At 42.5% G+C, this 13,547-nt stretch overlaps 1 protein-coding gene across 1 annotated transcript in view; it reads right to left on the reverse strand.

Annotated features, from left to right (window-relative positions):
* LOC106610542 (receptor-type tyrosine-protein phosphatase delta) overlaps positions 1-13,547 on the reverse strand; it is a gene marked incomplete at its 5' end in the record, with an annotated part of 114,308 nt that overhangs the window by 47,898 nt on the left and 52,863 nt on the right. The window contains 2 exon segments of the mRNA XM_045711457.1: positions 906-1,081; positions 12,760-12,883. Coding sequence (XP_045567413.1) covers positions 906-1,081; positions 12,760-12,883 — 300 coding nt within the window.

Genomic DNA, 13,547 nt, shown 5'->3' on the forward strand with positions numbered 1-13,547 from the left:
TTCGGGCTTGTTGTTGTCAATTTTGCAGTCTACAAATGATTAGAAATTATGTTCCGTGGTCCCCTGACCATCCACACCAGAGGAACTTGTATCCACACTGTACGCTGACATTAGTGGGTACAACACTGTACAGGACATAGTATAGTTCTATCTCCATCCACATTGACCATCAACTGATCTGTCCTCCTTCCCCCAGTCATTACAATGATCTGTCCTCCTTCCCCCAGTCATTACAATGATCTGTCCTCCTTCCCCCAGTCATTACAATGATCTGTCCTCCTTCCCCCAGTCATTACAATGATCTGTCCTCCTTCCCCCAGTCATTACAATGATCTGTCCTCCTTCCCCCAATCATTACACTGATCTGTCCTCCTTCCCCCAGTCATTACACTGATCTGTCCTCCTTCCCCCAGTCATTACAATGATCTGTCCTCCTTCCCCCAGTCATTACACTGATCTGTCCTCCTTCCCCCAGTCATTACAATGATCTGTCCTCCTTCCCCCAATCATTACACTGATCTGTCCTCCTTCCCCCAGTCATTACACTGATCTGTCCTCCTTCCCCCAGTCATTACACTGATCTGTCCTCCTTCCCCCAATCATTACAATGATCTGTCCTCCTTCCCCCAGTCATTACAATGATCTGTCCTCCTTCCCCCAGTCATTACAATGATCTGTCCTCCTTCCCCCAGTCATTACAATGATCTGTCCTCCTTCCCCCAGTCATTACAATGATCTGTCCTCCTTCCCCCAATCATTACACTGATCTGACTGTTCCTATAAATAGCTCTGGATAAGGCTGTCTGCTAAAAATCACTCAAATGTTAAAAAATGTCATTTCTAACAAGTCTATTGATTTCTAACTGTCCTCTGAACTGTATTAAACATGGGATGTCAGTCCTTACCCGGGACTTCTCCTCTAGCTTGGTCATCATTATGATGTTGGCCGTGTGCTGTTCCCAAACCAGTCTCCAGAAGTCACAGAAGGTCTCGGGGAGAGAGCCCTGCGTCGCGATGTAGGCGTTCTGACGACGGTAGCCATCAATGTAGTTAGCATTGATGTAGTCACTGCCTGGGATACCTGGAGGGGGGGAGAAGTGGAGGGAGAGAGAAGTGGAGGGAGAGAGAGAGAGAGAGCGGGGGAGACAGAGAGAGAGAAAGTGGGAGATAAAGGGAGAGAGAGAGAATGGGAGAGTGAAAGAGGTAGGGAGAGAGAGAAAGGGTGGAGGGAGGGAGGGATACATTTGTAATGTCTTTATGGTTTTCAGACAACTGAGTGTAATATTTAACTACTGAGTGTAATAATATTTACCTACTGAGTGTAACATTTAACTACTGAGTGTAATAATATTTACCTACTGAGTGTAATAATATTTACCTACTGAGTGTAATATTTAACTTCTGAGTGTAACATTTAACTACTGGGTGTAATATTTACCTACTGAGTGTAATAATATTTACCTACTGAGTGTAATAATATTTACCTACTGAGTGTAATATTTACCTACTGAGTGTAATATTTACCTACTGAGTGTAATATTTACCTACTGAGTGTAATATTTACCTACTGAGTGTAATATTTACCTACTGAGTGTAATATTTAACTACTGAGTGTAATATTTACCCACTGAGTGTAATATTTAACTTCTGAGTGTAATATTTAACAACACTGTAATATTTACCTACTGAGTGTAATATTTAACAACAGTGTAATATTAAACTACTGAGTGTAATATTTAACAACAGTGTAATATTAAACTTCTGAGTGTAATATTTACCTACTGAGTGTAATATTTACCCACTGAGTGTAATATTTACCCACTGAGTGTAATATTTAACTACAGAGTGTAATGTTTACTGTTAACTCGGTCAGATAATCAGATCAGCCGCCCCTTGGGGATTATCAAAGTAGTCAATCAATCAATCAATCTGCATGTACAGTGGATGTGTTAGTTAGTGGATTGTGTTACTATCTCAGCTGATAACCAGTTTGTGTGGGAGGGGGTTGTGTTAACTATCTCAGCTGATAACCAGTTTGTGTGGGAGGGGGTTGTGTTAACTATCTCAGCTGATAACCAGTTTGTATGGGAGGGGCTTGTGTTACTATCTCAGCTGATAACCAGTTTGTATGGGAGGGGATTGTGTTAACTATCTCAGCTGATAACCAGTTTGTATGGGAGGGGATTGTGTTACTATCTCAGCTGATAACCAGTTTGTATGGGAGGGGATTGTGTTAACTATCTCAGCTGATAACCAGTTTGTATGGGAGGGGATTGTGTTACTATCTCAGCTGATAACCAGTTTGTATGGGAGGGGAAGGGTGTTAACTATCTCAGCTGATAACCAGTTTGTATGGGAGAGGATTGTGTTAACTATCTCAGCTGATAACCAGTTTGTATGGGAGGGGATTGTGTTACTATCTCAGCTGATAACCAGTTTGAATGGGAGAGGATTGTGTTACTATCTCAGCTGATAACCAGTTTGTATGGGAGGGGATTGTGTTAACTGTCTCAGCTGATAACCAGTTTGTATGGGAGGGGATTGTGTTACTATCTCAGCTGATAACCAGTTTGTATGGGAGGGGATTGTGTTACTATCTCAGCTGATAACCAGTTTGTATGGGAGGGGATTGTGTTAACTATCTCAGCTGATAACCAGTTTGTATGGGAGGGGATTGTGTTAACTATCTCAGCTGATAACCAGTTTGTATGGGAGGGGATTGTGTTAACTATCTCAGCTGATAACCAGTTTGTATGGGAGGGGCTTGTGTTACTATCTCAGCTGATAACCAGTTTGTATGGGAGAGGATTGTGTTACTATCTCAGCTGATAACCAGTTTGTATGGGAGGGGATTGTGTTACTATCTCAGCTGATAACCAGTTTGTATGGGAGGAGATGTGTCTGTTTCATTCAGGATCAGTCATGTTCATCTGTGCCTTATGCCCATAATCCCCCAAATCACTGTGTCTTACACACACACACACACACACACACACACACACACACACACACACACACACACACACACACACACACACACACACACACACACACCCCTGACCTGATTCTAGTGAGTCAGAAAGCAGGTCACAAAGCTCTTGATGTATCTTTTGAGGTCAGTTTATATAACTAATAAACAGCCCTCCCTGATACCGACACTATCAAATATATATACTTTAGACCAGAGCCCTATTCCCTATATAGTGAACTACTTTAGACCAGAGCCCTATTCCCTATATAGTGAACTACTTTAGACCAGAGCCCTATTCCCTATATAGTGAACTACTTTAGACCAGAGCCTTATTCCCTATATAGTGAACTACTTTAGACCAGAGCCCTATTCCCTATATAGTGAACTACTTTAAACCAGAGCCCTATTCCCTATATAGTGAACTACTTTAAACCAGAGCCCTATTCCCTATATAGTGAACTACTTTAGACCAGAGCCCTATTCCCTATATAGGGAACTACTAGTGACCAGAGTCCTATTCCCTATATAGTGAACTACTAGTGACCAGAGCCCTATTCCCTATATAGTGAACTACTAGTGACCAGCCCTATTCCCTATATAGTGAACTACTAGTAACCAGAGCCCTATTCCCTATAGAGTGAACTACTAGTAACCAGAGCCCTATTCCCTATATAGTGAACTACTAGTGACCAGAGCCCTATTCCCTATATAGTGAACTACTAGTGACCAGAGCCCTATTCCCTATATAGTGCACTACTAGTGACCAGGGCCCTATTCCCTATATAGTGAACTACTAGTGACCAGAGCCCTATTCCCTATATAGTGAACTACTAGTGACCAGAGCCCTATTCCCTATATAGTGAACTACTTTATGACCAGAGCCCTATTCCCTATATAGTGAACTACTAGTGACCAGAGCCCTATTCCCTATATAGTGAACTACTAGTTAGACCAGAGTCCTATTCCCTATAAAGTGAACTACTTTAGACCAGAGCCATATTCCCTATATAGTGAACTACTAGTGACCAGAGCCCTATTCCCTATAAAGTGAACTACTTTAGACCAGAGCCATATTCCCTATATAGTGAACTACTAGTAACCAGAGCCCTATTCCCTATATAGTGAACTACTTTAGACCAGAGCCCTATTCCCTATATAGTGAACTACTAGTGACCAGAGCCCTATTCCCTATATAGTGAACTACTAGTGACCAGAGCCCTATTCCCTATATAGTGAACAACTAGTGACCAGAGTCCTATTCCCTATATAGTGAACTACTAGTGACCAGAGTCCTATTCCCTATATAGTGAACTACTTTAGACCAGAGCCCTATTCCCTATATAGTGAACTACTTTAAACCAGAGCCCTATTCCCTATATAGTGAACTACTAGTGACCAGCGCCCTATTCCCTATATAGTGAACTACTAGTGACCAGAGCCCTATTCCCTATATAGTGAACTACTAGTGACCAGAGCCCTATTCCCTATATAGTGAACTACTTTAGACCAGAGTCCTATTCCCTATATAGTGAACTACTAGTAACCAGAGCCCTATTCCCTATATAGTGAACTACTTTAGACCAGAGCCCTATTCTCTATAAAGTGAACTACTTTAGACCAGAGCCCTATTCCCTATATAGTGAACTACTAGTGACCAGAGCCCTATTCCCTATATAGTGAACTACTAGTGACCAGAGCCCTATTCCCTATATAGTGAACTACTTTAGACTAGAGCCCTATTCCCTATATAGTGAACTACTTTAGACCAGGGCCTTATTCCCTATATAATGCACTACTTTAGACCAGAGCCCTATTCCCTATACAGTGAACTACTAGTGACCAGGGCCCTATTCCCTATATAGTGAACTACTTTAGACCAGAGCCCTATTCCCTATATAGTGAACTACTTTAGACCAGAGCCCTATTCCCTATATAGTGAACTACTAGTGACCAGAGCCCTATTCCCTATATAGTGATCTACTAGTAACCAGGGCCCTATTCCCTATATAGTGAACTACTTTAGACCAGGGACCTATTCCCTATATAGTGAACTACTAGTGACCAGAGTCCTATTCCCTATATAGTGAACTACTAGTAACCAGAGTCCTATTCCCTATATAGTGAACTACTAGTGACCAGAGCCCTATTCCCTATATATTGAACTACTAGTGACCAGAGTCCTATTCCCTATATAGTGAACTACTAGTGACCAGAGCCCTATTCCCTATATAGTGAACTACTAGTGACCAGAGCCCTATTCCCTATATAGTGAACTACTAGTGACCAGAGCCCTATTCCCTATATAGTGAACTACTAGTGACCAGAGCCCTATTCCCTATATAGTGAACTACTAGTGACCAGAGCCCTATTCCCTATATAGTGAACTACTAGTGACCAGAGCCCTATTCCCTATATAGTGAACTACTAGTAACCAGAGCCCTATTCCCTATATAGTGAACTACTAGTGACCAGAGTCCTATTCCCTATATAGTGAACTACTTTAGACCAGAGCCCTATTCCCTATATAGTGAACTACTAGTGACCAGGGCCCTATTCCCTATATAGTGCACTACTAGTGACCAGAGCCCTATTCCCTATATAGTGAACTACTAGTGACCAGAGCCCTATTCCCTATATAGTGAACTACTAGTGACCAGAGCCCTATTCCCTATATAGTGCACTACTAGTGACCAGAGCCCTATTCCCTATATAGTGAACTACTAGTGACCAGAGCCCTATTCCCTATATAGTGAACTACTTTAAACCAGAGCCCTATTCCCTATATAGTGAACTACTTTAGACCAGAGCCCTATTCCCTATATAGTGAACTACTAGTAACCAGAGCCCTATTCCCTATATAGTGAACTACTAGTGACCAGAGCCCTATTCCCTATATAGTTAACTACTAGTGACCAGAGCCCTATTCCCTATATAGTGCACTACTAGTGACCAGGGCCCTATTCCCTATATAGTGAACTACTAGTGACCAGAGCCCTATTCCCTATATAGTGAACTACTAGTGACCAGAGCCCTATTCCCTATATAGTGAACTACTTTAGACCAGAGTCCTATTCCCTATATAGTGAACTACTTTAGACCAGAGCCCTATTCCCTATATAGTGAACTACTAGTGACCAGAGCCCTATTCCCTATAAAGTGAACTACTTTAGACCAGAGCCATATTCCCTATATAGTGAACTACTAGTAACCAGAGCCCTATTCCCTATATAGTGAACTACTTTAGACCAGAGCCCTATTCCCTATATAGTGAACTACTAGTGACCAGAGCCCTATTCCCTATATAGTGAACTACTAGTGACCAGAGCCCTATTCCCTATATAGTGAACAACTAGTGACCAGAGTCCTATTCCCTATATAGTGAACTACTAGTGACCAGAGTCCTATTCCCTATATAGTGAACTACTTTAGACCAGAGCCCTATTCCCTATATAGTGAACTACTTTAAACCAGAGCCCTATTCCCTATATAGTGAACTACTAGTGACCAGGGCCCTATTCCCTATATAGTGAACTACTAGTGACCAGAGTCCTATTCCCTATATAGTGAACTACTTTAGACCAGAGTCCTATTCCCTATATAGTGAACTACTAGTAACCAGAGCCCTATTCCCTATATAGTGAACTACTTTAGACCAGAGCCCTATTCTCTATAAAGTGAACTACTTTAGACCAGAGCCCTATTCCCTATATAGTGAACTACTAGTGACCAGGGCCTTATTCCCTATATAGTGCACTACTTTAGACCAGAGCCCTATTCCCTATACAGTGAACTACTAGTGACCAGGGCCCTATTCCCTATATAGTGAACTACTTTAGACCAGAGCCCTATTCCCTATATAGTGAACTACTTTAGACCAGAGCCCTATTCCCTATATAGTGAACTACTAGTGACCAGAGCCCTATTCCCTATATAGTGATCTACTAGTAACCAGGGCCCTATTCCCTATATAGTGAACTACTTTAGACCAGGGACCTATTCCCTATATAGTGAACTACTAGTGACCAGAGTCCTATTCCCTATATAGTGAACTACTAGTAACCAGAGTCCTATTCCCTATATAGTGTACTACTAGTGACCAGAGTCCTATTCCCTATATAGTGAACTACTTTAGACCAGAGCCCTATTCCCTATATAGTGAACTACTAGTGACCAGGGCCCTATTCCCTATATAGTGCACTACTAGTGACCAGAGCCCTATTCCCTATATAGTGAACTACTAGTGACCAGAGCCCTATTCCCTATATAGTGAACTACTAGTGACCAGGGCCCTATTTCCTATATAGTGAACTACTAGTGACCAGAGCCCTATTCCCTATATAGTGAACTACTAGTGACCAGAGCCCTATTCCCTATATAGTGCACTACTAGTGACCAGAGTCCTATTCCCTATATAGTGAACTACTTTAGACCAGAGTCCTGTTCCCTATATAGTGAACTACTAGTAACCAGAGCCCTATTCCCTATATAGTGAACTACTAGTGACCAGAGCCCTATTCCCTATATAGTGAACTACTAGTGACCAGGGCCCTATTCCCTATATAGTGTACTACTAGTGACCAGAGCCCTATTCCCTATATAGTGAACTACTAGTGACCAGAGCCCTATTCCCTATATAGTGCACTACTTTAGACCAGAGCCCTATTCCCTATAAAGTGAACTACTTTAAACCAAAGCCCTATTCCCTATATAGTGAACTACTAGTGACCAGGGGCCTATTCCCTATATAGTGAACTACTAGTGACCAGAGCCCTATTCCCTATATAGTGAACTACTAGTAACCAGAGCTCTATTCCCTATATAGTGAACTACTAGTGACCAGAGCCCTATTCCCTATATAGTGAACTACTAGTGACCAGAGCCCTATTCCCTATATAGTGAACTACTAGTAACCAGAGCTCTATTCCCTATATAGTGAACTACTAGTGACCAGAGCCCTATTCCCTATATAGTGAACTACTTTAGACCAGAGCCCTATTCCCTATATAGTGAACTACTAGTAACCAGAGCCCTATTCCCTATATAGTGAACTACTTTAGACCAGAGCCCTATTCCCTATATAGTGAACTACTAGTGACCAGAGCCCTAATCCCTATATAGTGAACTACTAGTGACCAGAGCCCTATTCCCTATATAGTGAACTTCTAGTGACCAGAGCCCTATTCCCTATAGAGTGAACTACTAGTGACCAGAGCCCTATTCCCTATATAGAAAACTACTTTAGACCAGGGCCCTATTACCTATATAGTGCACTACTTTAGACAAGAGCCCTATTCCCTATATAGTGAACTACTAGTAACCAGAGCCCTATTCCCTATATAGTGAACTACTTTAGACCAGAGCCCCATTCCCTATATAGTGAACTACTAGTGACCAGGGCCCTATTCCCTATATAGTGAACTACTAGTAACCAGAGCCCTATTCCCTATATAGTGAACTACTAGTAACCAGAGCCCTATTCCCTATAGAGTGAACTACTAGTGACCAGAGCCCTATTCCCTATAGAGTGAACTACTAGTGACCAGAGCCCTATTCCCTATATAGTGAACTACTTTAGACCAGGGCCCTATTCCCTATAGAGTGCACTACTTTAGACAAGAGCCCTATTCCCTATATAGTGAACTACTAGTAACCAGAGCCCTATTCCCTATATAGTGAACTACTTTAGACCAGAGCCCCATTCCCTATATAGTGAACTACTAGTGACCAGGGCCCTATTCCCTATATAGTGAACTACTAGTAACCAGAGCCCTATTCCCTATATAGTGAACTACTAGTGACCAGAGCCCTATTCCCTATATAGTGAACTACTTTAGACCAGAGCCCCATTCCCTATATAGTGAACTACTAGTGACCAGGGCCCTATTCCCTATATAGTGATCTACTAGTAACCAGAGCCCTATTCCCTATATAGTGAACTACTAGTAACCAGAGCCCTATTCCCTATATAGTGAACTACTAGTGACCAGAGCCCTATTCCCTATATATTGAACTACTAGTGACCAGAGCCCTATTCCCTATATAGTGAACTACTTTAGACCAGAGCCCTATTCCCTATATAGTGAACTACTAGTAACCAGGGCCCTATTCCCTATATAGTGAACTACTAGTGACCAGCCCTATTCCCTATATAGTTAACAACTAGTGACCAGAGCCCTATTCCCTATATAGTGAACTACTTTAGACCAGAGCCCTATTCCCTATATAGTGCACTACTTTAGACCAGAGCCCTATTTCCTATATAGTGCACTACTTTAGACCAGAGCCCTATTCCCTATATAGTGAACTACTAGTGACCAGAGCCCTATTCCCTATATAGTGAACTACTAGTGACCAGAGCCCTATTCCCTATATAGTGCACTACTTTAGACCAGAGCCCTATTCCCTATATAGTGAACTACTAGTGACCAGAGCCCTATTCCCTATATAGTGCACTACTTTAGACCAGAGCCCTATTCCCTATATAGTGAACTACTTTAGACCAGAGCCCTATTCCCTATATAGTAAACTACTTTAAACCAGAGCCCTATTCCCTATATAGTGAACTACTTTAGACCAGAGCCCTATTCCCTATATAGTGAACTACTAGTGACCAGAGCCCTATTCCCTATATAGTGAACTACTAGTGACCAGAGCCCTATTCCCTATATAGTGAACTACTTTAGACCAGAGCCCCATTCCCTATATAGTGAACTACTAGTGACCAGGGCCCTATTCCCTATATAGTGAACTACTTTAGACCAGAGCCATATTCCCTATATAGTGAACTACTAGTGACCAGAGCCCTATTCCCTATATAGTGAACTACTAGTGACCAGGGCCCTATTCCCTATATAGTGAACTACTAGTGACCAGGGCCCTATTCCCTATATAGTGAACTACTAGTGACCAGGGCCCTATTCTCTATATAGTGAACTACTAGTAACCAGAGCCCTATTCCCTATATAGTGAACTACTAGTAACCAGAGCCCTATTCCCTATATAGTGAACTACTAGTGACCAGGGCCCTATTCCCTATATAGTGAACTACTAGTGACCAGGGCCCTATTCCCTATATAGTGAACTACTAGTGACCAGAGCCCTATTCCCTATATAGTGAACTACTAGTGACCAGGGCCCTATTCCCTATATAGTGAACTACTTTAGACCAGAGCCCCATTCCCTATATAGTGAACTACTAGTGACCAGGGCCCTATTCCCTATATAGTGATCTACTAGTAACCAGAGCCCTATTCCCTATATAGTGAACTACTAGTAACCAGAGCCCTATTCCCTATATAGTGAACTACTAGTGACCAGAGCCCTATTCCCTATATATTGAACTACTAGTGACCAGAGCCCTATTCCCTATATAGTGAACTACTTTAGACCAGAGCCCTATTCCCTATATAGTGAACTACTAGTAACCAGGGCCCTATTCCCTATATAGTGAACTACTAGTGACCAGCCCTATTCCCTATATAGTTAACAACTAGTGACCAGAGCCCTATTCCCTATATAGTGAACTACTTTAGACCAGAGCCCTATTCCCTATATAGTGCACTACTTTAGACCAGAGCCCTATTTCCTATATAGTGCACTACTTTAGACCAGAGCCCTATTCCCTATATAGTGAACTACTAGTGACCAGAGCCCTATTCCCTATATAGTGAACTACTAGTGACCAGAGCCCTATTCCCTATATAGTGCACTACTTTAGACCAGAGCCCTATTCCCTATATAGTGAACTACTAGTGACCAGAGCCCTATTCCCTATATAGTGCACTACTTTAGACCAGAGCCCTATTCCCTATATAGTGAACTACTTTAGACCAGAGCCCTATTCCCTATATAGTAAACTACTTTAAACCAGAGCCCTATTCCCTATATAGTGAACTACTTTAGACCAGAGCCCTATTCCCTATATAGTGAACTACTAGTGACCAGAGCCCTATTCCCTATATAGTGAACTACTAGTGACCAGAGCCCTATTCCCTATATAGTGAACTACTTTAGACCAGAGCCCTATTCCCTATATAGTGAACTACTTTAGACCAGAGCCCTATTCCCTATATAGTGAACTACTAGTGACCAGAGCCCTATTCCCTATATAGTGCACTACTTTAGACCAGAGCCCTATTCCCTATATAGTGAACTACTAGTGACCAGAGCCCTATTCCTTATATAGTGAACTACTTTAGACCAGAGCCCTATTCCCTATATAGCGAACTACTAGTGACCAGAGCCCTATTCCCTATATAGTGAACTACTTTAGACCAGAGCCCTATTCCCTATATAGTGAACTACTAGTGACCAGAGCCCTATTCCCTATATAGTGCACTACTTTAGACCAGAGCCCTATTCCTTATATAGTAAACTACTAGTGACCAGGGCCCTATTCCCTATATAGTGAACTACTTTAGACCAGAGCCCTATTCCCTATATAGTGAACTACTAGTGACCAGAGCCCTATTCCCTATATAGTGAACTACTTTAGACCAGAGCCCTATTCCCTATATAGTGAACTACTAGTGACCAGAGCCCTATTCCCTATATAGTGCACTACTTTAGACCAGAGCCCTATTCCCTATATAGTGAACTACTAGTGACCAGAGCCCTATTCCCTATATAGTGAACTACTTTAGGCCAGAGCCCTATTCCCTATATAGTGAACTACTAGTGACCAGAGCCCTATTCCCTATATAGTGCACTACTTTAGACCAGAGCCCTATTCCCTATATAGTGCACTAGGGTCCGTTGGGACTAGGCTCTCTCTCTCCCTCATTCTCTCTCTCACGCACACATGCTTGCGAGCAGACACACACACACACACACACACACACACACACACACACACACACACACACACACACACACACACACACACACACACACACACACACACACACACACACACACACACACACACACACAGCATGCTAGTTCAAAATGTGAAGTAACATTAACATAAGGTAATGGTAGAAGCAATATATGTTCATCCACAGTCAATCTCTCAAACCAGCAGCCTGTCTATAGGCTTTGATGTGTGTGTGGGTGTATAACTTGACTGGATAGGAGTAACAGAAGTAAGGCTGCTGTGCAGCTTGGTTGAAAACAGAGCTGAGATGAGTTCCCATCTCTCACTGGCTCTGCAGGCTTGGCAGAGTCTGTGTGTGTGTGTGTGTGTGTGTGTGTGTGTGTGTGTGTGTGTGTGTGTGTGTGTGTGTGTGTGTGTGTGTGTGTGTGTGTGTGTGTGTGTGTGTGTGTGTGTGTGTGTGTGTGTGTGCGAGAGTCAGAATGTGTGTATGTGTGTGCGTGCGTGAGAGAGAGAAAGATAGAAGGAAAGTGTATGCTTGTATGTTAATTTGTGTGTGTGTGTGACTCGCAGGCCTGACAGACAGACAAACAGAGAAGAGAGCTCCAGGACCGAGGAGGTGGAGGGGCTGCTCTCATACATGCTCTGCCCAGATAAGAGTAATCTGTCTGGGCTTTGCCACCCATGGCTTCCTCCTCTCCTCTATGAAGCTGCCAGGGCCCCTCCCTCTCGCTTTCTCTCCCTCTCTGCTTTACAAAAAAAACAGCATACACTCACTGTACTGTAAGTCACTTTAGATAAATGCTTCTGCTCAGTGGTAATATCATATTAAGACAGCGAAGGAACTTTTAGACTGGCCGAGAATAAAACAAGAAAAGTGTGTGTGTGTGTGTCTCTCCCTTGATGCTGGACAGTAGAACCCTGGAGTAATCGTAGGCGAAGACCTTAGCGTGTGTGTGTGTGACTGCCAACTTACCCTCGATGCTGGACAGTAGAACCCTGGAGTGGTCGTAGGCAATCACGTTCGCATAGCGGTTCTTTGGCTTGTTGACCTCTAGGTTAGACTGCTCCCAGGTGAACTGCTGTCCGGGGTCAATGGACTACAACACAGAGGTTAGAGGTTAGAGTTTTGATTAAAATGCTCCCAGGTGTACTGCTGGACAGAGGTCAATGGACTATAACACAGTTGTCAAAGGGTAATAAGCAAGGGTTGGAACCGGTTCAGGGAACAGAACAGAAAACCGTGTGATAACTAAATTATTTAAGGAACAGAACCCGAACCAAAAACGAAAGTGATCTATACTGTTGCGGAACAGAACCGTTATTTTAAAAACATGGGAACCGGTTCTTTTATGTTCCTCACATTTTTTTTCCCAGTCTCACAAAATTCGCAACAAAGCGCCTATGCAAAGCCCTCACTTTGTCACTCAGAAACTTATTCCAGGATCTGCCCGCAAGCTGGAAATCTTTGCCAGTGGGTGTGTAGGCTACCTGCCCCTCCCCCTCTGAAGTAGGTTACTGTAGCCTACTGACCACGTTACAAGTGTAATTCAGAAATGATGGTGAGATGTTTAATTAGAGAAGAATGGATTTACTTTTTATTGCTAGTTAAGGATACTATAGTTTTATCACTTTTCACATTGGATTTATTAACTACTCAAATCAAATCAAACTATTTGTCACACGTGCCGAATACAACAAGTGTAGACCTTACCGTGAAATGCTTACTTACAAGATCTTAACTAACAGAGCAGTTCAAGAAGA

The sequence above is a fragment of the Salmo salar genome, unplaced genomic scaffold (assembly GCF_905237065.1).
Source record: "Salmo salar unplaced genomic scaffold, Ssal_v3.1, whole genome shotgun sequence".
Lineage (NCBI taxonomy): Eukaryota > Metazoa > Chordata > Actinopteri > Salmoniformes > Salmonidae > Salmo > Salmo salar.